Source organism: Varanus komodoensis, unplaced genomic scaffold (assembly GCF_004798865.1).
Source record: "Varanus komodoensis strain SLA01 unplaced genomic scaffold, ASM479886v1 scaffold9, whole genome shotgun sequence".
Classification (NCBI taxonomy): domain Eukaryota; kingdom Metazoa; phylum Chordata; class Lepidosauria; order Squamata; family Varanidae; genus Varanus; species Varanus komodoensis.
In genome coordinates, this window is record NW_025336598.1 from 2,538,602 (window position 1) to 2,563,711 (window position 25,110).

General features: G+C 42.2%; 1 protein-coding gene across 4 annotated transcripts; it reads left to right on the plus strand.

The window, feature by feature from the left end:
* Positions 1-189: 189 nt before the first annotated feature.
* On the plus strand, positions 190-25,096 carry MANSC1 (MANSC domain containing 1). 4 transcript variants are annotated; one of them, XM_044418328.1, is made up of 6 exons: positions 190-704; positions 11,373-11,500; positions 12,209-12,279; positions 14,056-14,341; positions 16,757-16,894; positions 19,545-25,096. In XM_044418328.1, exons 4-6 carry the CDS (start codon positions 14,125-14,127, stop codon positions 20,333-20,335), a joined length of 1,146 nt encoding a protein of 381 aa, XP_044274263.1. In that variant the 5' UTR covers positions 190-704; positions 11,373-11,500; positions 12,209-12,279; positions 14,056-14,124; the 3' UTR covers positions 20,336-25,096. The 4 variants fall into 4 exon arrangements, with proteins under 4 accessions (XP_044274263.1, XP_044274265.1, XP_044274264.1 ...); XM_044418330.1 differs by having other exon boundaries at positions 11,435-11,500; XM_044418329.1 differs by lacking the exon at positions 11,373-11,500.
* Positions 25,097-25,110: the final 14 nt, after the last annotated feature.

Consider the following 25,110-nt stretch of genomic DNA (forward strand, 5'->3'; position numbering starts at 1 on the left):
TGGCGCCGCCCCACCAAACCAAGACCGTGACATGGGCCTGGCGCCCAGCGCCTGAGCAGCCGCGCCACACACTCGTCACGCCCTTCCCGGCAGCCGGACATTTCCGGTTCCCAGGTCGGGAGAAGAGTCCCGCCCATAGGGCAGGGAGGCGGCCGCTGGGTGGCACCTTTAAGCGCGGCGTTACCGCCTGCGCGGCCGCTCGCTGCACCAATTCACATACGGCCGCAGAGCTCATCTGTTATTCTGAACGGAACTGACTCTCAACTCGAGCCGCCTCGCACTGCATCTGTATAATACCATCTGTGCCTGTTTGCTCGGGTGATTTCAGTGGGATTTACTTCCAAGTAAATGTTCCTAGAACTGCCGTTTCAGAGGTGGCTGGCCATAAGCCCCACTGGATTCCACAGAACGTGCATCGAAGCAAAGATGCAGTGCTCTGAGATCGTGTTAACTCTTACCGGGAGGTAATTCTATTAATAGAATGGTCCTTATAAATTCTAGCCTGTAGTAAATGGTTTCATGCCAGGTCATTTAAATCTGATCCAAGCAAATTCCTAGCGGTCCTTACGCAATTGCAGTCTATAACTCCTCCTATAACTTCTGGGCGGAGAAACCGCAAACATATCAACCATGAGGAAGCTAGAAGTCTTGCCATTGTGTTGATAGTCGTCGCCCATCTCATCTGAGACTGAGGAACGCTTCAGGTAAGCCTAGATCCTCCTGTTCCAGCACTTCAGAAATCAACAGCCTTGTGCAGCGTGCTCCTAAACATGTTTACACGAAAGTGAAGCCCTTCCAGTTCTATGAGGCTTTCTTCTTATTAAAAGTATAGAGCATTGCAGCCTTAAACTTGGAATTGGTAGGGCTCTGTCGTACCTTGGAGCAGCAGGAGAGAGATCCGGATTCCAGACGGTCTCTAGGATTATGGGTGGACTGCGAGGGTTAATGGCTATTGTTATTTAACCGTAACCAAAATCACAGGACATTCAGAGGCTAATTATGTTGTTTCTCCTGGAAAAGAGATCCTGTTTCTTCAACATCCTGTATTTCCAGTTGGAGAGTCTGAAAATCTTTGTACTTCCAGTGCATTCTTGTATCTTGGCAAGGGCTTTTGTGCCTGGGTGTAGTTTCATCCTGCATCGCTTATAGCCTCAAAGCATATGAAGGAAAAAATACTACTGGCAGCCTGAAGTTCAAAAATGTGCTGGTCTCTTCAAATCAGTACAGTGGTACCTTGACTCACGAACTTAATTCGTTCCATGACTCTGGTCGTGACCCAAGTCAAATTTCTCCATAAGGTTCAATGTAAATAAGGTCAATCAGTCCTGTAACCATTTTTTTAATCACAAAAATTTGAAACAAAGTGACAAAGGACAACAAAGTAACAAAGAACAACAGATCACGGCAATCCCCCCCCCCCCGCCCCAGCACTACCATGATTGTACCTGTCTTCCCTGCCTGAGTGCGCCCACAATATCTCCCCACTCCCCCGAGCACAACCACGATCGCGCCCTTGCAAGGAAGACGGATGTGATCGCGATCATCACCCAATGTGGAGTTCATGACCTGAGGCAAAATTTTTCTGAAATTTCTGTTTGCGACCCGATTTGGTCGTGAACTGAGGCGTTCGTGAACCAAGGTACCACTGTATATGAAATCCAACACCTCCTCTCCTTTGTAACCCTCTGCATTCCGTGGTCATAATATATGAAGAAGTCACATTTAGAATGCACGTCACCCGTCACTGTTTGCTAGGCAGGCTAGAAGAGCTGATGGAAGTTCTAGTTCAACAGCATCTGGAGGGCCACACTTTGTTCACCTGTGCATTTAGACAAAATCCCTCTCATGTAATTGTGTGAAGAAAAGGGACAGTGGGGTCATGCTGATGTCCTTGCAGTCCCATGACCCTTCCCCAAGATCCATGCATCGATGTGGATTTACTAGAACAGAATGCCTTTGTGCTTACTCCTACGTGAGGGTGGGCATTCACAGAAGCTGGAAATGCAATTCCATGGAGGTAAGATGTGCAGAGGTGGGAGGACAGAAGCAGCACATGGAAACTAGTAGGAAGCAGAAAACTTTCTTCAAATAAATGGAAGTCTTGCCCAAATGAAAACAAAAAGTAAAAAAAAAGGGACCACAAATTGCTATTCCACCCACTTTTGTATCATTTGCAAATGTGATTATCGTTCCTTGTACTTTATCATCTAAATCATTAATATGTTGAAGAGCACTGGGCCCAGGACTGAACCTGGTGGCACCCCACTAGTTGCCTTTCTCCAGTTTGAGAAGGTGCTTCTGAAGAGCACTTCTAGTGTCCAGTTTAGAAGTCAATTTTGGATCCAACTAATAGTTTTTCTGCTTAGGCCACTTTTTGCTAGTTTGCTTAACAGGATGTCATGGGACACTATGTTGAAATCTTTGCTAAATAAATATATCATCTTTAAATATATCAGAAGAAAGAAAGAAAGGAGCAGTTATACCATTGGACAATAATGGAATTAAAGGAGCACTAAGGGAGAGCAAGGAGATTGCAGAGAAGCTGAATGATTTTTCCATCATTTTTCATTGCAGAAGATGCAGAGCAGATACCTGTTTCTGAGCTTATGTATGTCAGAGGAATTAAGGCAGACAGTATTGACCAAAAAAAAGTTCTGAACCTTATTGACAAACTGAAAGTAGTAAATCACCCTGCTAGATAGTATCCTTCCTAGAATTTTCAAAGTACTCAAACATACAATTGCTGACCTTTTTACCAAAATATTTAATATGTCTCTAAAATCAGCCTTTGTACCAGAAGATTGGAGAATGGTCAATGCAACACCAATTTTTAAAAAGGAATCCAGGGGAAAACTGGGGAATTGCAGGCCAGGTAGCTTAACATCTGTTCTGGGTAAACTGCTTGAAAGCTTTATTAAACCAGTAAGTACATAAAGGGACAAGTCCTGCTGAAAAGCAACTAACATTGTTTCTACAAGGGGAAATCATATATCGCTAACTTATTGGAGTTCTTTGAGAGTGTCAGTAAGCACATAGACAGGGATGGTCCAGCAGACATTGTTTACTTGGATTTCCAAAAGGCTTTTGACAAAGTCACTTACCTAAACAAACTAAGCAGTCATAGAATAAAAAGTGTGTGTGTGTGAGGGGGGTCCTCTTTTGGATTACTACCTGGTTAAAGAACAGAAAGCATAGAGTGGGAATAAATGACAGTTTCTTCAAATGGAAGGATGTAACCAGTGGAGTCCCACAAGGTTCTGTACTGTTATTCCTTATGTTTCTATACTGCCCAAAGCTGAAGCTGTCTGGGCAGTTCCCAGCATAAAGTCAGCCATCCATATTTCAGCCAGCCCCAACCCAGTTTAGCATCCAAGTTTAGGCAGGATCAAACACTTCAAGCTATATGGAAGAGTAAGCAATGAAGTGGCCAGGTTTACTGATGACACCAAACTATTTTGGATGGTTAAAACCAAAAGTGTCGTGAGCTCCAAAAGAATCCAGAGGAATCTCTCCAAGCCGGGAGAAAAATGGCAAATGTAAGCAAGTGTAAAGTAATGCATGATGGGGCAAAAAACTCCAACTTCAAGTATAGGCTGATCGGTATAGGCTAGGAATAACAGAGTAAGAAAGAGATCTTGGGATTGTAGTGGACAGTTTGATGAAAATGTCTGTGGAAAAGCCAAACTCCATGCTAGACATAATTAAGAATGGAATAGAAAATGTAACTGCCAAGGTTGTACTCTCCTTATAAAAATGTTTGGTAACATAGTTTCCTCCCTCATGAGTCTGGCCTATCAGTGGCTACTAGCCTTGCTGGCTATGAGCTCCCTCCTTTATCTGAGGTGGCATGCCTGCATACATCAGTTGCTGAGGAGCTTGGGCAGGTAGAGGTCTAGCATCTATCCTGCTTGAGCAATTCTGGTGGCAGCTTGTTTGCCACTATGTTTATGAGGTGCTAGACTACATGGGTCTTTGGTCTGATCTGGCATGGCTTATGTTCTCAAGCAACTACAAGAAGGGCACAGAGATTTGCCCCATTACATGTATTGACCTCCTTCATATATCTAATGAGTGATGGGGGGTTCTAGAATCCTCTCCTCACTTACATATTTTCTTGCCAGCCAACCAATTCATGGAACCTCCTGTATGGGATTTGCTGCAGTCTTTCATTCTTGGATCTTCCTTCAGCTCCATTCTTCCACCACCCACTGCTTCCTTTGTTTCCTACTTTTCAGGCCACTTTACCACCCATTTCCTTTAGCCATCCTCCCTCCTGATCAGTCTTCTCTCTCCCTTCTGTCCATATCACACTGTATCTTCTGATCTGAAAAGAGTTTCTTCCGAGTTTTTACCTCAGTCTGCCATTTTCTCAAGCTTTCTTCTTTAGGCCATTCTTGAAATACCAAAGAGTTCAATTACCTTTTGTGCTGCCTCTTTTAACTATTGTTTTTCATTAGGTTAGAAAGATATAATACAGCTAAATTACAGGAAGTCAAGTGCAGAGTTTGTGCAGAGGCAGCAGCAGGTAGGTGTTGCTGGTCACTGACTAAGGCCCACATCCCAGCAGGGGCCCCGTGCCAAGATTTTTGCTCCTACTTCTTACTGTTGCAGTCTGTTTACCTATTTACATTAAACAAGTGAGCAATCATAAAGTAAAGACAAGGGACATTATTCTCTACCTGCCTTGCTCTCTGACAGCCATGTGGATTGTGCCTGGAGGGTGGGGACACACATGGCCACTGATGACAACAATGAGAAGGAGGTACAACCCCTGCCCCCAGAGACATCCAACTGAAAGCATCTTGTCCAAGGTTCTGGACTGCTGGCTTTCATTACCTTTCCTCTAATAATGCAAACACTCCTTCATGTTATCCTTTTTTGGCCTGTTATTTCCTCTGCTCCCTTCCCTTAGGCTCGGTTCTTCCTGTCAGCTTCACTACTCCCCAGGACATCTGCCCATGCCTCAATTAACTCTTGTATGTGGCTACCAAAGATGAAAAGACAGTTTCTTTCTTTACAGAAATAGTTCTGCATACTGCTTTGCCCTCTTGCACCTGAACATTCTGTACCACCACAGCAGCTTATCCAGTCTGAAGCCTGACTGGCACCTGTACAATACAATATTAATAATAGTCAAGTATGCTCAAAAAAGGCAGCAAACCCTGCTCATAAGTTCACTGTATAAAAAGGCAGATGGAGGTGCTCCCATACTCCTAGTATGAAAGAATTATGCAGTGCTTACGTGTTAGGAAAATCAGATTTCACATTGGGGGAAGTCTTTAAATGACTTGCCCCCATACCTGCCTGGAAATTATGATGTAGCCATAATAGTGTAGTTTTGTGTATGTCTCAGCCTTTGTATATTTTTAACTGTTGTCAATAAGGTAGAATCATAGAATAGTAGAGCTTGCATGGGCCAGTAAGGCCATTAAGTCCACCCCTTTGCTCAATGCAGGATACTGTATTGAAGCATTTCTAATAGATGGCTCTTCAGCCACCCCTTGAATGCTTTGGTGTAGGAGAGCTCATGACCTTCCTAGGTCATTGGTTCCATTCTCTATTGCTCTAATAATAAGGAAGTTCTTCCCGATAGTCAGCAAGCATGTAGCTTCCTGTAACTTGAGCCCATTATTCCATGTTCTGCATTCTGGGATGATCAGGAAGAGATCCTGGTCTTCCTTTCTGTCATAGTCTTTCAAGTATTTGTGGTATTTTTTAAATGGAGAGTGTGCCCCCACTTTTTAAAGGGAACTTGTCCACCCTTTTAGCCCTCTTTTCTTAGCTTTATGCAATGAGTTATTTTGTGGCAGAAACCTGTTGACACAAAGGGTGTTCTGACTCACTATTTTAAACTTTATTATCATCAAGAAAATGGACATATGGAGTGCTTTATAATATAGAGTAGTTGGGTTGCATTGGGGTCGCTCACCCCCCACCTTTTTTTTTTTTTTTTTTTTTTTGGCAGGGCTGTGGTTCTTTTTCCCATTTCCTGATAGGTAAGAAATCCAACAAAGTTTTCCCTGCCAGGGAGCTAGTTCTGTGGGGGAGAAATGCAGCAGAAGAAGTCCTGTCAGGTTTAGACACTTAGTTTAAGGCCTTGGGTCAGCTATGGACCTTCACTCTGGCTTTCCAAATGCCATCCATCAGTTTGCTGCCAGAGCTCCAGCCTGGAAAGGCTGTTGTAAGAGTAGCAAAGCATTTGCCTTCTGGAAAGCTGTTATGTGATCCTCAGTGCCCTGAGTGGTGAGACACTCAAGCATCAATGCTGGATTTTGTTTCTTTTGGATGGGAGAACTCTGGAGACTTGCAGTATCATTATAAAATTTGTTTTATAGTAAGTGTACTGAGCTTAAGTGGAAACAAAGCCAGAGATTGTTGTCCCACATGAGATCCTTATAGAGATTCTGCACCTCAAAGTACTTTACCTGCAGCTGTCAGTCCACCTCATAGCTATAGAAACATAGAAAACAGAGCGAGTCAGAAGGGGTCTCCCGGGCCATCTAGTCTGACCTCCGGCACCAGCCGGCTCTGCTCACGACATGCCCACCATGTGGATGTCCAGCCTATCCTTGAACACCCGCACCGATGGGGCCTCAACGACTTCTCGTGGAAGCCCATTCCATTTCTATCTCTGTCTCGCTCGGTCGCCAGATTAAAAACTGCCAAACTACTGTTACTTCCCCATAGTGTATCAAAGGTTTGTCTCTTTTATTTCTTTTAAATACAGCCCAATTCTAATTAGACATCACTTTCAGGTAAAATCATAGCAGGACTGCTTTGCAGTAGATAGATAGAAAATCCATACCCATTGTAAGAGACCATAGGAACCAATACCATGACAAACCTGGTTTGCCTTCTTGATTTGTGCCCTGTTGCTTCAACCTTTTTCTCATAATTCACCTTTTTGGTATAGACTTCGGCACAACTTCCAAAGCCCCATGTTCTCTTTATGTAAATAAGGCTGTGTCGGTCATAATCCCACTGTATTCTGTATGTGCACTTGCCTTCACTTTCCTCTCCTCCTGTTGCCTCCATTTGATTGATTTATAGATTGGAAATCCTGAAAGGAGGGATCAGCCCTCTTGAATACTATAAATAACCGTATATACTGATGGTGCTTTATAAATATATGAAAAATGCTCTGAGGCCCAGTTCAGCTACAACTATCTTGTAAGCATTCTATTGGCAAGCTCCCTTCTCTGCTTTCTCATAAGTCATAAGGAACAACTTCTGATATATGGTAAAACACCATTTTTTGTTATATGTGGAAACTCTGGTTTAATTTCTGACTACACACCAGCATGAAATCAAGAAATTTGGGTTCCTGGTGTCTGAGATGTGTATCCGTATCTTGCTTTCATTACTAGCTTTAGCTGCCTAATTTCTGTGTCCTGGAAGCTATGAAAGGCAAAAGAGCAGGCCCCCGGAGTCCAATCAAGCTCACGCCAACTGTTCCAGTGACTCCATCTAGCCACCTCACTCTCTGCCGTCCCCTCCTTCTTTTGCCATCTTTTGTTCCCAGCATTAGACTCTTCTCCAGTGAGTCCTTCCTTTCTCATTAGGTGGCCAAAGTATCTGAGTTTCATCTTCAGGATCTGGCCTTCTAAAGAGCAGTCAGGGTTGATCTCCTCTAGGACTGACCGGTCTGATCGCCTTGTGGTCCAAGGGACTCACAGGAGTCTCCTCTAGCACCACAATTCAAAGGCCTCAATCTTTTGGCGCTCAGCCTTCCTTATGGTCCAGCCTTCACAGCCATAAATTGCAACTGGGAAAACCATAGCCTTGACTATACGCACTTTTGTTAGCAGGGTGATGTCCCTGCTTTTTAGTATGCTGTCTAGATTTGCCACAGCTTTCCTCCCAAGGAGAAAGCATCTTTTAATTTCTTGGCTGCAGTCCATGTCTGTGGTGATCTTGGAGCCCAGGAAAATAAAATCTGTCACTACCTCCATTTCTTCCCCATCTATTTGCCAGGAAGTGAGAGGACTGGATGCCATGATCTTAGATTTCTTAATGTTGAGTTTCAAGCCAACTTTTGCGCTCTCCTCCTTCACCCGCATCAAGAGTGTCTTTAGTTCCTCTTCACTTTCTGCCATGAGAGGGGTATCATCTGCTTATCTGAGGTTGTTGATATTTCTCCCAACAATCTTAATTCCAACTGGTGATTCATCTAGCCCCGCCTTTCTCATAATGTGCTCTGCATATAAGTTAAATAGACAGGTCAACAGTATACAGCCTTGCCGAACTCCTTTCTCAATTTTGCACCAATCAGTTGTTCCAGGTCCAGTTATCAGTGTTGCTTCTTGACCTGCATATAGGTTTCTCAAGAGACAAATAAGATGGCCTGGTACTCCCATCTCTTTAAGAACTTGCCACAATTTGTTCTGATCCACACAATCAAAGGCTTTAGCATATTCAATGAAACAATGAAGCAGAAGTAGATGTTTTCCTGGAATTCCCTAGCTTTCTCCATGACCCAGCGTATGTTGGCAATTTGATCTCTAGTTCCTCTCCCTCTTCGAAATCCTGCCTGTACTTCTGGCAGTTCTCGGTCCACATACTGCTGGAGCCTAGCTTGTAGGATTTTGAGCATCACTTTGCTAGCATGTGAAATGAGTGCAATAGTGCGGTATTTTGAACATTCTTTGGCATTGCCCTTGTTTGGGATGGGAATGTAAACTGACCTTTTCCAATCCTGTGGCCACTGTTGAGTTTTCCAAATTTGCTGACATATTGAGTATAGCGCTTTTACTGCATTGTCTTTTAGGATTTTGAATAGATCAGCTGGAATACTGTTGCTTCCACTAGCTTTGTTGTTGCTCAGACTTCCTAAGGCCCACTTGACTTGACATTCCAGGATGTCTGGCTCGAGGTCAGTGACCACCCCATCATGGTTATCAGGGATATTAAGCTCTTCCTTGTATAGTTCTTCTGTGTAATCTTGCCACCTCTTCTTAATCTCTTCTGCCTCTGTTAGGTCCCTGCCATTTTGGTTCTTTATCATGCCCATCTGTGCATGAAACTTTCCCTTCATATCTCCAATTTTCTTGAAGAGATCTCTGGTCCTCCCTATTCTATTGTTTTCTTCTATTTCTTTGCACTGTTCATTGAAGAAGGCATTCTTATCTCTTCTAGCTATTCTCTGGAATTCTGCATTCAATTGTTTGTATCTTTCTCTTTCTCCCTTGCCTTTCGCTTCTCTTCTTTCCTCAGCTATCTGTAAAGCTTCCTCAGACAGCCATTTTGCTTTCTTGTATTTCTTTTTCTTTGGGATGGTTTTAGTTGCTGCCTCTTGTACAGTGTTGCGAACCTCCGTCCATAGTTCTTCAGGCACTTTGTCTATCAGATCTAATTCCTTAAATCTATTTGTCACCTCTACTGTATATTCATCAGGGATATGATTTAGGTCATGCCTGATTGGCCTAGTGCTCTTCCCTACTTTCTTCAACTTAAACCTAAATTTTGCAACCAGAAGCTCATGAACTGAGCCACAGTCAGCTCCTGGTCTAGTTTTTAGTGACTTTATAGAGCTTCTCCATCTTTGGCTGCAGAGCACATAGTCAGTCTGATTACTGTGTTGACCGTCTGGTGATGTCCATGTGTAGAGTCGTCTCTTGGGTTGTTGGAAAAGAGTGTTTGCTATGACCATCGTAATCTCTTGACAAAATTCTACCAGCCTGTGCTCTGCTTCATTTTGTACTCCAAGGCCAAACTTGCCTGTTATTCCGGTTATCTTTTGGCTTCCTACTTTAGCATTCCAATCCCCCATGATGATAAGGACATCATTTTTTGGAGTTAATTCTAGAAGGTGTTGTAGGCCTTCATAGAACTGGTCAACTTCAGCCTCTTCAGGACCAGTGGTTGGGGCATAGACTTGGACTATTGTGATGTTGAATGGTCTGCCTTGGATTCAAACTGAGATCATTCTGTCATTTCGGAGATTATATCCCAGTACTGCTTTTCCTACTCTTTTATTGACTATGAAGGCGACTCCATTTCTTCTGAGGGATTTTTGCCTGCAGTAGTATACCTGATGGTCATCTGAATTAAATTCACCCATTCCTGTCCATTTCAGTTCACTGATTCCTAAGATGTCGATGTTCAGTCTTGTCATCTCTTGCTTGACCACATCCAGCTTGCCTTGATTCATGGATCTTACCTTCCAGGTTCCTATGGAGAATAGATCTTTGCAGCATCGGACTCTCCTTTCACCACCAGATACATCGGCAACTGAGTGTCCTTTCGGCTTTGACCCAGTTGCTTCATTCCTTCTGGCGCTACTAGTACTAGACCTCTGCTCTTCCCCAGTAGCATATTGGACACCTTCTGACCTGAGGGGCTCATCTTCCGGCGTCGTATCTTTTTGCCTTTTGGTACTGTCCATGGGGTTTTCATGGCAAATATACTGGAGTGGGTTGCCATTTCCTTCTCCAGTGGATCACGTTTTGTCAGAGCTCTCTGCTATGACTTGTCCGTCTTGGGTGACCCTGCACAGCATAGCTCATAGCTTCACTGAGCTACGCAAGCCCCTTCGCCATGACAAGGCAGTAATCCATGAAGGAGTCAGTCTTGCCTATCACTCTATAAATGTTAATACAGTGTAAAATTTACTAACCCTCAAAAACTTGTACAAATTCTTCTATTCATACACATCAGTAGAGCCATTTATGGCTAGAAAAAAAGAAATGTGTGTGTGTACATTGATGAGGAAGAGAAGCTGAAAAAAATCAGCTCAGTCTGTTGCTCCAAAGAATAGCGAGACTGTAGTCTTCTCTTCCTCTATGAGTTCTCAGTATTACCACTGACTGTTAAAGGCAAGGAAAATGTGGGTGCTTCTGCTAGCTAAGGAGCAAAATTAGAGTATTGTTGGCAATGGAAGTAGGACAGTAAAGAGGAGGAGTCCTGGTGGACAAGGGGGCAGAAGGCAGAGCAGCTACATCTTTGTACACTTCCTCAAGGTGTAGGTATCATCTCATGGTGAGAACCCCCAATCCTCACAGTGCTCAAGCTCTACCACTCTGAAGAGGAACAAATATTCCTTTTAGAAATTAAATACCTACATTCAGGAATTTAAGTGCATGCTGCACACAGCCACCTTGGTTAATGTTTATGGACCACACTTCTGGGTCGTGTCTCTTTCCATTTTTCTTTCCATCTGTCTTACCTGTCATTTTGAGAGGCACTGTTTTGGTTGGCTAAGCTAAACAGGAAAGGGATGAAGAGGAGTTGCATGTTGTTTAATAATATTTTTATTATTAGGGTTCTTGTGTGCATATGTGCATGCATGTGCATGCATGCATGCATGAGAGTGAGAGTGTGCACGCTCCTGTAATTCAGTGTTGTCTCTCTCAGTCCTGAATTTTCTGTGTTAGGTCCAGGCACACAAGGTGCATAAGTGTGACACAACTGGTGCTATCTTTTATGATCCTGACAGCTTGGTGGGGGTCCAGTTTGTGGAGCAAAATGTCTTTCCAGATTCTGGAGCTCTCCCTGGAAAACTGTGAGTCACCTGAAAGACAGTCATTTCTGCATTCCAATAACAGACTGAGAATTTTGTCATGTTTTCTTGCTAACCATGGACTTCAACAATACCATATACCTTTGCTGAAAAATTGTTAGGAATGAGGTGATCAAAGTTTAGTGTTCTAGGGGTTACAGTACCCTATAACAAAAGTGTTAGACCTACATGTAATCATCATATTTCAATACATAATTAGAAATGGGAATAAATTTGCAAAGAATTATTTGTGGGAGTATTGTGCAGTGATCTTTGGGAAAATGGATTTCTAAAGAAAAACACAATTGCTTTTGTGATAGTCCCTGCTAAATTTTTCAGAGCGTATAGCCTGTGTGGTCAGAATGTACTGCCTAGTCCAGGCAACCTAGTGGAGCTTCTTTCACCTCACATACTTCAGTGGAACTTTAGCCTATTGAAACTTGAATATTTGGGGTCTGTTGGAACAGTTGAAAAAAAATCAGTTGCTAATTAGGCTTAACTAATTAATAATAAAATTATTTAATTGCCACAAGGCTAGAATAAGTCATGTTGTATATGCTGACAAAATGTACTAGAGCTGTCAGACCTGATTTCAGATATTTTTCTTGTGAATTGTGAATATCAAATGTTGAAAAACTTACAAGAAATGGGAAATAAGATATTTGAAATACAGTGATTTTTAAAGTACCATTTTTTCACATTTTCCTTTAGATGCAGTTTTCATTTAGAGATAGAAGATAGTATAATTGGAAGCAAAACACCATTACAAAATTCAAGCTACAGTGAGTATAATAGCCCCTCTCATTCCCTTCCCTTTCTGTCTGTTCTCAAAAGCCCTCCTTTGTTTCTCCACTGATTACAAGAATGGCATTTATAACTGATGAGAGATTACTGTTACGTTTCTCGATTTTCTGGGCTGGGGATGGTTTTTCTTTTTTCCTGAGGCTTGAATGAGTATCTTTGTAGCATGGATTAGAGAGTATAAATATAAATACTTCTTTGAAAGTAATATGATAGTTGCAACTGTTCACTAGTTTCCTATTCCATTTTCCCCAGAACTTAATAATAACTTAATAAGCTTTCTGAGTAAATACACAAAGAATTCTGATGTTAATCCATGTGCCAGCCACCGTGTGCAATTTGAGTGCCGGTACAGCTTTTATCTGAGTCATGCAGTATGTGGGAGCATTGGGAACTTAACACATGAGTGCACAGGCTCAGAATACTTTAAGTGAAATGCTCAGGCATGTGGAAACCTGCACACATAAGATTTTTGCACACCCAACATCCCAACTGAATTGTTTGGCCTAAAAGTATTAATGTCTTGCATAGTAAATAGACTGAACACAAATGTGTAACTTTATGTATTATAACAAATAAAGCCTTTTGAATGGGAAAGTAACCTTCAGCCTGTGGAGATTCTCTATTTGGCCTGCAAAAGGTTTCTGGGTTCCTCGGGGGGGGGGGGCAGTGCTGGGATACAACAGCTGGGACAATGAACCATCCTCAGCTGAGCCAGCAGCTGAAGCGCTCCCACAGCTGCCAGGCCAATCACAGCAGTTTGCTGTAAGCCAGTCTCCCTACCATGGGATGCATGGATGCAGCAAAGCATCTCTGGCTGAGTCAGTGGCTGGAGTATTCCTCGGCCATTTGCTCAGTGATGGCAGCCTCTTCACATGCCAGTTTCAAGGAAGGCCAGCCCACAACAAAACAAGGTCTCAGGTAATACATGGGCTACACATCACCTTGCCTGGGAACAAAGAACATTAAGGGTCACCAAGCCCACCCCCCCCCCCACTCTGAAAGCATCTAGAATTCACTATTGCTTGAAAGGATGTTTGAAGCTTGCTTAAAATTACCATTTCACTTTAAGGCTTGCTTCTTGATACCTATATGTTTAATATAAATAAAGCATTTTTCCATCCATGAGGGCAGATAGAAATGTATTTGAATATAGAGTTGGTATTGAAAGATTTTGCTTCCTACTTAATCTTACCAATTTAAAATATTTTTACTTTAAGAACAACCTTGCTAGATTTTGTCCAGCATACTGTTTCTAACAGGATCCAAGAGAATTGGCCCTCTCCTAATGTTCAGTAGTAATTTATTTCCTTTGTACTTACAGGTTTCATTTAGTTCAAACACATGAACATGTTTTGTAAAAATTTAAGTCTTTCACTTACTCAGCCCTTCTTTTATTATTTTTTCCTTCTCACCCTCTCACAGTTTGTATCCAGTCCACAGGCTGGAGGCTTCCCACTCTTAATCTTTACTGACAGCAGCTCTGCAGGGTCTTAAGCAGGGATCTTCCCTAGTACAGCTGAGAACCATTTGTCTGGAGACAGTGGGGGCTGAATCAGGACCCTTGTACTCACAAAGCATTTGCACCCATTTGCACTTTCTAATTTAAGTTTTATTCTGTTACTTTACATTGTTTTTTAAATGAATCATAAGTAGATATTGTGACATAATTAATTTTATGGCATTAAATTGATAATTCATAACCATATTTTTCATATAAAATGAATGCAAGTAATGTAGCCTTCTTAAAATTACAGGATCCTACATTTATGCGACCCTGGTGATAATAGAGAAACCATAAGAAATAAATCACATTTGAGAAAGAAATGTCTTCCTGGATCATATGGTGCTTTGCTTGCATGTTATCATTTTGTGTCATGCTAAAGCCATCTCAAAATCAAGATTGTGCCACAGAGAAGATGGAGAATATCGTCATTGATATCAAAGCAGCTCTTTCCAAAGGCATCCGGGGGGGAGATCCAATCCATACCACATCCTGGGAAGCCTGTGTTAATGTTTGCTGTTTAGGGAAAAAAATAGCAGGTAAAAGCAGCGTTCTTTATGTGCCTATACATTCATCACTTAGCATGTATAGGATCGCACTATAATCTGGGTGTGGTGGGTCCTGCACCCAGCACTGTAGTTTTAAATTCTCTTAACAACCATTCATTCTCTTTCTCTAGGGAACCCCTGGAACTGGTGTACTATGCAGGGGCTGAGAAGGATGAAAATGCTGGGAATTTTGTCAAACTAGGGTTTCCAGGATTTTGGGTGGCGAGCCACAATAGTTGAAACTGATATAAAGCCAGTGATGTAGTGAAGACAGTGCTCACAGTGTTGATAAATAAAGCTGACTTTATTTTTGGAGTCTCTTTGGGGCTTGTCATTCAGCACCTGCACTTCAAAAAGTACCATTATACCACTGTGTAAAACCAAAATAAGTTATACCATTGATATGTTCATTAACTGCTCATATACCCCACTGGTATGTGGAATGAGGAACAAAAACAAACTGGAAAGTCTCTCAGCTGGAAACAACTGAATCAGACCAAGATCCATTTAGCTGAGCATCAATTTCCGGAAGTTTGCAAGCAGGGCATAATGGGAAGAGCCTCCTTCATTGTTTTTCCCTATAGCAGCCTGAATAGCAGATCTCTCTGAACATAGCGGTTCCAATTAGCTATTACAGATAAGAGATCTTTACCCCTTGCAGTCTGCTGGAGCTGGAGGAGGATACAGACTCAGCCGTTTCTCATTAACCTCCCAGGTTGCCAGGTTTCACTGAAGTCTCAGGGTCTTCCTTATGAGATGAACTAAAAACTTAGGTCAAAGAAAGATTTGTTGATTTTTCACACAGATCTCACAAAAGTTCTTGTCCTCTTAAGGGCATTAGCCAAGGCATGTGTCTTACTTTATGTGGTAAATATGAGATACTTAATGGAGAAATTATTTAAATTCTTACCTAGAAAACCTAAAGGAGACATTGACAACATGGAAACCTGCAGAATTGGATTTAGTAATCATTGGTATTTGACTTGGCTGTTGGTTTTTTAGAGTGTGTTTAATTTTGTCATATTTTATTCATTACGTAATATTAATTTCTCATTTTATATGGGAAATCAGCAAGATTATAAGCAGTAGACCTGAAGTGAAACATTTTGGGGTGAAGGGACAGAAGAAAAGAAGGTCCTCCTTTAAGTCATTTTTCTAGGCTATATCCTGAACCTCCATGCATATCCCTGAACCCTCCTCCAACTGCTGGCAGCAGTGCCCCACCCTTTACCTCCAGGTTCTCACCCCGATTCTTAGGAAACCTGAGAGCTTCAGCCCACATCCTTGTTGATAGTCACATTACCTCGCCAGCCTTTTGAAAGCATTTTGCACACTCTTGCAGCAACTTAGAGAGGACAGTTGCTCTTAGAATGCACATGATAATGGCTTCTCTCAAAAAGATAACTATTGGGGAGGGGGGCAGCTAGGATAGAGGTAGATGGGGGGGGGGATGCACACATAGTAGTCCTGGCAGCATCTCCCACAGCATGAGGCAATACCTCTCCCCAGGGAACTGTGGAGGATAAAGTGTTAATTTAGGTTTATCACTGCTTAGTCATGAAGCTCCCCTGATGTTCTTGGGCAAGTTACCACTTTCTTTCCCTAACTTACCTCATAGAATTAAGACCCCTCTTAGGCTGCCTAGTGTGTGATAAGAATAGTGTGAGACATTAATAAGCCCATTTCACTCAAATTTTTCCCCACCCATCCCCACCATCTTGGGTAGGAAATAATACCTAAGTACTTATCTAAGCTGGGTAAGGTGTGGGGAAAGACAATGAATCTCTAGGTAACATTACATTATCATATATGCTCACACTACAAAAGCATAACAGAAGTCTGGTTTCCACAGAAGTTGTGGGGTGCTGTGTATGCATTGTGCAGGGTACATGATTTATTTATTTGCTTATTAAAACATTTTTATGCCGCCCCATTCGCTGAAGCCTCAGAGCGGCTTACAACGTTAAGTTAAAAAAATAATTATAACATTAAATTAAAAAATACAAACATTAAGTTAAAAAATGCAAAAATACCAATATAAAATAAGCCGCCCTGGCCAGATAAAATCCAATAATATTAACAATTAAAATGCCGCTTAAATAAAATAAAATGATGGGATGGTTCTCCACTTTAAAAAAAAAATCCTTGCACATGGAAAACTAAATGTCGGATGGAAGGTTAAGCAATGACCCCTTTTCCTGACTGACTAGGTTTTTAGGTGCATATAATTTTTTTCTATCTGGAGATTTATCAGTTATGTGAGTCCCCACCTGCTTTCTGAAGTGCATAGCTCAGCCTCAGTAAGAACAAAGGTAGAAAAACAGAATGTTGAGGATTGTTACCACAAAGCCAGATACAAAATGTCTTGCTGTTACAATATATGTAGGCTCTCTGTTTGTTTTTCAGACAAGATGTGCAATTACGTCATCTTTAATGCCAGAATGAAACGTAGTTATCCAAACTGCTACCTCTTTTATTATCCCATTAAAGAAACCTGCCCAGTGAAGCAAGCTTTAGGAATGGTGACCTATAGAATAATAAAAGGTAAATGATGATACAAATTAGTTGATTCGTTTCTGTTTCTGGGACACTGGCTTATTCAAAATACATGTACCTAATTCTCTATCACCAACTGCTTGAGACCGCATACAGAATATTTTAAAACCCAGATTCCATGACTTGGTTTGTACATAATGACACACCATGGTTTACGTAGCCATAATTATTGAATCATAAATTGCTATTACATGGGAACCCAGAACTCTGGGTTGTTTATCACAAACCCTCCAGAAGATAACTCATGGTTCACTGTTCGGTTTTGAAGTATGAGTTATTTAAACGATGGATTATCATTACATACAACCCAATAGTGAGTTGCTTCACTGGCCACAGAGACATCAGTAGGAAATCCCAACCTCTTTAGATGACAGTACTGCATTGCTGAAAGTCAGACTGGACTTAGGGATGCAGTAATTGTTTTGTACCCTAAAGGTGGCATAATCATATGCTAAATAGCTTAAGGGTGCAAATCTATGGTCTTCTGCTCTGACTGGGGAAAGGGGGGAGGTGTAGAATGATTAGAAGTGACCTCGTAAGCTGGGACTGTAAACACAGAGCCCCTAGCCCAGTTCCCTTGTAGTTGATGCAGAGCACTGGCTGCTTCTCCAAGGCTGAAAAAGTTGGGAAGCTGGAAAATGGAGGTGCTGGAGGCAGGGAGGCTCTGACCAGTGGCTCCTTCCATTTGCACATGACACCCCAGTCTCTTTGCCGCCTCCTCTGTAGCACCTCATCTAGATGGCCAAAGATGGCCATCCAGATGAAATGCAGAAGACAAGGTGTGGGATGGCGGCAGTGGTGGCCACTGCACTGTGCTTCCTGCCTGCATGGGATCTGTGTTCAGACCTCCTGTGCATCAAGGGCAAAGGACACTAGATCACACTCTAAGCATAACAGAAGATTCCTGAATTGAATTAGATTCCTGAATTGCTTTGAACCCCCATGCATACTTCAAAGGAGTGTCATACTGAGAAAGGCCTGGATCAGAATCATGGGCTCAAGTTATAGGAATTCAATTTGTGACTGAATGTCAGGAAAAAGTTCCTGACTATTACAGCAATATAACACTGGGACCAATTACCTAGGGAGTTTTCCCATGCTGGAGGCAGACAAAAGGCAATTGGACACCCATCTGTTAGGGATCCTTTAATTGAAGTCCTGCATCGAGCAGGGGGTTGGGCCCAATGGCCTTATTGGCCCTTTCCCACTCTGTTGACCAGTGATTCTGTTAAGTTCAGTAAAGCACAAGCGCATTTTAAAGCCAACTCTGAGGCACTGAGGTCAGCAAAGAAATCTATGATTCCAAGCCACACTGATGCCAGTAGGAGACAGTGAAGAATGTACTAGCTCCTGCATTGAAATGAATAGGATTGTTCCATCTTTGAACTGTGTCACTTCTAGCTACACTGAACAGGATAGCTTCATGATTGCTTAAGCTTATATTTAAATTGCTGATGGCATTTTAATCATTATAATCCATCATATTAATGCATCTTTTTAGAGGATGGCAGTTAGGAAGCGGTAATCCAGCACAGGTACAGATCATCAGGGTAGGGAAGGCTGTCTTGGGAGAAGTATGCTCCCTTTTCTCACACCCCTTTTAAGATGCTGCCTTATGTGTAATAGAATGCATCTAGTAGCCATAGGATTGCACGCTTGATTTCTCTTGTTTTTCATGTGAATTCAGTGTAAATTGTGCAATGCAGGTTGTGAAACTAAGTTCACATTGCAGTGAAGTTCTTGTCTATTGTTAAGAATGTCTGCCTAGTAATTCATAATTACTGTCCACTTATGGACATGGCAAAAGTTAATTTGGATGAAGGATCTTTTTAAAGCAGTGCTAATATGCTGTGCACAGTATCTGTTTAATTTAGCTACTAAGGCCTTCCAAATGAACACAACAGATTATTATTATGAAAACACATTTGACTGATCCAACAGATAGGTGGAATGTTTTCTTGCCATACTGATATGAACAATTGCTTCAGAAAGATTGTTTGCAGAAAATAGAAGTACTGTCATACAGATAGAAATGTTTGAGAGATGTGCATTATATTAGTGCATTCACTGTAAGCTCTAAGCATATTTACTTGCCTGATCCCATGCTTGTTTAGTCAGAAATAATATCCACTGAGTTTGGTAGAATATTTAACCTTGGAGAATAGCTCCAAGGTTCTTTACCTGGCACTGAAAAGACTATAATATAGGCACCATGCAAGCCTCTTTGGGCAGGCCATTCCACATGTGGGATGCTGTCACGTAGGCTCTTGTTGTCAGCTGCTTTACTTCATTTGGTGGAAGCATCTGGAGGAGACCCTCAGATGTCCAGGCAGGTACTACCTTAATATCCAGGTAGGTAGAAGCCATCTAAACTGGTTTCAAACTTTTAAAAGTTAATGGTTTCCAAGCAAGGCACCATGAAAATTATAGTTCTTTGTGCCCTTACAAAAAATAATAATTAGCAAATATGCAATCTCTAGACTTCTTTGGGAGAAGATGGTAAGCCACTGTAGCTCTGAGTAAACAGGATGAGACTGCAGGGTATACTATACTAACAAGTGCAGGGTAATGATCTTGCAATAAACAGTTTAATTATTAAGGTATAATAATGAAATATCTTCTTTTTTCTTTTTTTTAGACCTAGCGTTTTTCCAGGTTACACCTTCCCCGATCAAGTCTTCCCAACCCACTGTGACTGGGAACTTTGTCGCTCCCCAAACTACCATATCTGATCCTCACAGTTCAGCCAGTCATTTACATTCATTGAGTCCTACACAAAAGCCCACTGACCCCAAGGAAATGGCTGTCTTGGGCTACATGGGGAAACCATTAGTTAAGATCAGTGGACACTCCAAGAATCCAAAAGATGAAAGGGGAAACAGTTCAGAGAACATAAATTCTTCACCAGTGCATGAAAGCAGAAGTTCATTGCTCTCAAGTACCCAGCTGCCTATTGTTTCTACCAGCACCCAGGCTGGTACTGTTGCTTTTGTAATTCCTCCAGTATCTCCTAGCACGGCAACAACCACAAGGTCTACCACAACTTATTATGAAAAAATGCCTACGCCAACTGTTAGTCCGCTAAGTACCACTATCTTCCAGTCATCAGCCATTCCTGGAACTAGTGCCAGCAATCTCAGCTCGTTGTTTTCTAGTCTGCCTGCTCATATTTCCTCAGCTTCTTTACACAATGCCCATCTTAGTAATGGGCAACAGGTTTCAGAAAGTCATCTCCTCGATGGAATTCCAGATACAAAAGACTCCTTTTACCATGGTGACAAAACCATACTTTTTGCTGCATTGCTTTTTGGGGTGATATTCTTTGTCTTGATTACAGGACTGGTAGGCAGAAGGATGCTTGAATCTCTTCAGCAAAGGCACTACACTAGGCTGGACTACCTGATAAATGGCATGTATGCCCATTTGTGACAAAAGGTTAACATAAAGAAATGTATTAGTGATTAGCCATTTGTAGGCCTTATGAAAAGGTGGATTGGATTTATCATCGTGGAGGACATGTTCTTTTTCATCTAATCATTACACTCTTTTCACAATGTTTAGACATTCTCACATAATGTTTGTTTGCAATGTATCACGTCAAAATTGTATGTTGGGTTTCCGGTTTTGACCTCAGGAGTTCTGTGATAGATTTGATGTGCTCTTTTCACATAATAAGCATAATGACGGCATTATGTTTATGTGGGATTTTCTTTGGAAAGAAAATATTTGTCTGCCAGATCAATTTGTGTAGCAGTCAGAGTGGTAAGTCTGGCAAACACCATGCAGCCCCTTTTTCCTCCATGGTCTGTCAAAGTCATTCGCCCAGGCACAACTGTTATGGAGTTACTATGCAAATAGTGTGCTTTTAACTACCAATGGTAATATTGCATTGCTTATACTTCCTGCTTCCTGTTCTTACCTTTGACCCAGATGCAGTAATACAGTCCTTCATGACTCCTCAGACTAACAGCCTGCAGTGTCATCAGTTCTATACATGAAACATGGTGTCAGAAGTGACTTGAATCTGGACAGAGCCTCTTGTTTGGAGTGCAGCAGCCCTGGAACACAGCACTGATTTGTGAGTTACAGCTTGAGACCGTTCATTGTGCATTTTCTGATACTGGAGGGCTGTGAGGCTTACCAACATCATGGCTGCTATGAATTGCATACTTCCCCCAGAGGGGATGAAAATCAGTGGGGATTGTAGCAGCACTGGGAAACTTTCAGAGCTGAATGTGAGGATTACTCCCTGGCTACAGGGCTGAATGAAAAATCAGCAGTGCAGGCAGCCACTCTGAGAAGAGTCATGGGCAGTGAATGCAGGCATGTGTATAAGCACAATCTGAACCTCTCAGCAGCAGGAGAATGTTACAGCCATTCTGGATGCTCTAGGAGCTTATTTCAAACCTGCTAAAAATGTCATTTATGAAAGATATGTGTTTGGATGCTGCAAACAAGAGGAGGGAGAATCTCTTGACAGCTTTGTTACTTGCTTACGAGAAAAAGCAGCAACTTATGAATATGGCACGCTGAAAGATGAACTAATAAGGGACAAAATTGTCCTTGGTGTATCTATTGAGAGCACACGCAGGTGTCTTCTAAGAGAATGTGACTTAACGCTAAACACAGTCATTGAAACGTGTCGTACAGCAGAGCTCACTAACAGACATCTGAAAGTGATGGAACAGGACAGACAGACTGACAGCATAAACATTGCAGTGCAGCAATGGCACATAAGCAAACCGCAAGGACAGCAATACATGCTTAGCGCAAATGCTGCCAACTCTACAGCATGCAAATATTGTGAGACTGTGCATCAAAGCATTAAAGAGCAGTGTCCAGCATATGGGACATCTTGTATGTCTTGTAGAAGAGCAAATCATTTTGCTAAAGTTTGCTTGTCAAGTAAAAAACAAGTGTCATCTGGGAAATTACACGCTATGGAGGATGCACCTGCATATGAGGAGGAGCCACACACCGCTGAAGTGATATACAGCAGTGAATTAATCGGTGCTCTGCAATCCAGAGAAAAGAAATGGTTTGTCACTTTAATATTAAATAATAAGCCTCAATCCTGCCAGCTCGATTCGGGAGCGACATGTGATGTAATGTGCTTGAGAGACAAAATGACGTTAGCACCGAAAGCACCTCTACTGTCAAGTGACACCAAACTAAAGTTATACTCAGGTGAAATTATGAAATCTCTTGGACTGTTCAGGACATAATGTGTCGTACGTGGACAAGCTAGAGTTTGAAATTGTGGAAGCTTGCCAAAAGTCACTTATCTGGCTCAACCTGTAAGTGTCTAGGGCTGATGCACTTCTCCATCCCTGCAGAGCTCAATGTGATGGACAATCAATTTAAAGGGCCCTTGACAAAACAACTGTTACTACAGGAATTTGGTGGTATTTTACAGGGCCTGTTGAATCTGTTCCGGGGGAAGTTCATTTTGACCTTGATGTGAGTGTCCCTCCAGTCCAATATGCACCACACAATGTGCCAGTGGCCTTGAAGCAGGCAGTTAAGGCACAGCTTGACCGGTATGAGGCTGATGGTCATATTGCACCAGTGACTGAACCAACTGATTGGATTAGCAACATGGTGATTGTAAAGAAGCCTGATAAGCTAAGAATATGCATAGATCCCAAATTTTTGAACCAGGCACTGAAACGATCTCATTACATAATGCCAACTCTCAAGGATGTTTTGTACAAGCTGCCTAAAGCACGTCTGTTCACACTTGTTGATGCCTGGGATGCATTTTTGCAGTGTAAGTTGGATACTGGAAGTAGCTACATGACAACCTTCTGGACTCCCTGGGGCAGGAAAAGGTGGCTCAAACTGCCTTTTGGAGTCTCAGTTGCACCAGAGGTGTATCAACATAAACAACATAAACTATTGGCCGGACTTAAAGGTATTGAACCAATAGCTGATAACATACTTGTAGTTGGCTGTGGTGATACAAATGGAGAAGCACAGCAAGATCATGATCGCAAACTGCTGGACTTGATGAATCATTGTAGGCAAGTGAAACTGAGACTTGGAGTGAAAAAACAGCAGTTCAAGGTCAAAGAGCATGATAAGGCAGTGCAGGAAATCAAATGTTTGGTCACGGATACACCTGTCCTTAAATACTATGATGGTACAAAACTGGTAACTATTCAAAGTGATGCAAGCAAAAGTAGACTCGGGTGTTGCCTGTTGCAAGCTGGACAGCCTATCACTTTTGCTTCAAGGGCACTGACCCCTGCAGAGCAAAACTATGCACAAATTGAAAAGGAATGTCGCAAGATCACGGCAGAAACTGACCATAAGCCTTTGATATCTAATTTCAAGCAACAGCTTTTGTGTACACCTAAGCGCTTACGGAGCATGTTGCTCATGTTACAAAACTATTGTCTCAATGTGGTTTATAAACCTGGACCTGAAATGTACATCAGTGACGCTCACACAGTTTGCAATGTTCAACAGGACCTGGATGTCCTGTCACAGATTAATAATTCAGACTATTTAAACATCACAGACCAGTGACTGCTTCAGATAAAAGAGCACACAGAAATTGACGAGAGTTTGCAAGTACTTAAACCTGTTCTGAATGACTGGCCAGATTCAAAGGAGGAGGTGCCATTAATTGTGAGAGAATACTGAACTTTCAGAGACAAAATCGTCATTCAAGATGTCATACTATATAAGGGGCCAAGAGTCATCATTCCTAAATCTTTGAGATTGGAGATGTTGAAACGCATTCATGCCAGTCACATTGGTGGAGAAGCATGCTATAGGCAGGCACAAGATACCCTTTACTGGCCCAACATGCAGAATGAGATTAGAGACTCCGTTAGTCATTGCTCAGCATGCAATGAGTATGCACAAGCACAGCAGAAAGAACCCATGATGTCACATGTGCTGCCCACCCGGCCTTGGCAAATTGTAAGTATGGATTTACTGAATTATGTGGGGCAAGATTTTCTACTAATTGTTGATCACTATTCTGACTTTTGGGAAATTGAGCTCCTTCCTGACCTGTCTGCTGAAACTACAGTCAGGCATTGTAAAGTACAATTTGCACGTTATGGCCTACCAGATAGGGTAATCTCAAATAATGGACCCCAATTTGCATGTGAGCAATTCAGAAGGTCCTCTACAAATTGGGGATTTGTGCATGTTACCTTATCCCCCCCACCCCCGGCACCCACAAGCTAATGGCAAAGCAGAATCAGCTGTAAAGATATTGAAGAACCTTTTCAAGAAGTTCAAGTATGATGGTAATGACCTGTGGAAGGCCATTCTACATTGGAGGAACACCCTGACCGAAGGCATGGACAGTAGTCCTGCACAGCGTTTGATGTCAAGGAGACTGAAGACTTCATTGCCTGTGGCCAACAAACTGCTTGAACCTTCTGTGTTTACAGGTGTTCTGGAGAAACTGCGACAAAGGAAACAAACCTCCAAACTGACATATGACGTGTCTGCCAAAGACTTACCTGAACTAAGCATTGGAGAGCCAATCCGTATGAAGCCACTTCCTGACGACAGGAGTGGTCACTGGAGACTGGGTACCTGTGTTCAGAGGATTGCCCTTCGCTCTTATGTTGTGGATGTGGATGCCAGTCTCTACCGTCGCAATCAAGTGAATCTGCGAGTGGCAGAACAACCCACCTCACAAGCTTATGAGAGTCCTGCACATGATTCTCCAGAGGTGTTCAATGCCCCTAGTCCTGCTGGACCAAGTAAGCAATATAGAGACAAGACTACTGTCATAGCTGAAGGAAACAATGAGGATGAAATAATGCAACCGCACATACCAGTAAGTTCTTCTGTGCCAAACACACCAGTCAGGAAACAGGACAGTTTCTTATCAACACCTTCTGGAGCTAAACAGCTTTCACCAGGCAAAATCCTTGTGGCCTTGCGAAGCAGCCGAGTTTCAAGACCTCCAGATAGACTTAATCTGTAGCCTATCTACTAGTAACACAGTATGTTATGTTTAAGATTGTTCGGGATCTGCTTTTAGGTTAATTGTTTACACATTGTTGAATTATATGTAAAAAAGGGGAGATGTTATGGAGTTACTATGCAAATACTGTGCTTTTAACTACCAGTGGTAACATTGCATTGCTTTATACTTCCTGCTTCCTGTTCTTACCTTTGACCCGGATGCAGTAATACAGTCCTTCATGACTCCTCAGACTAACAGCCTGCAG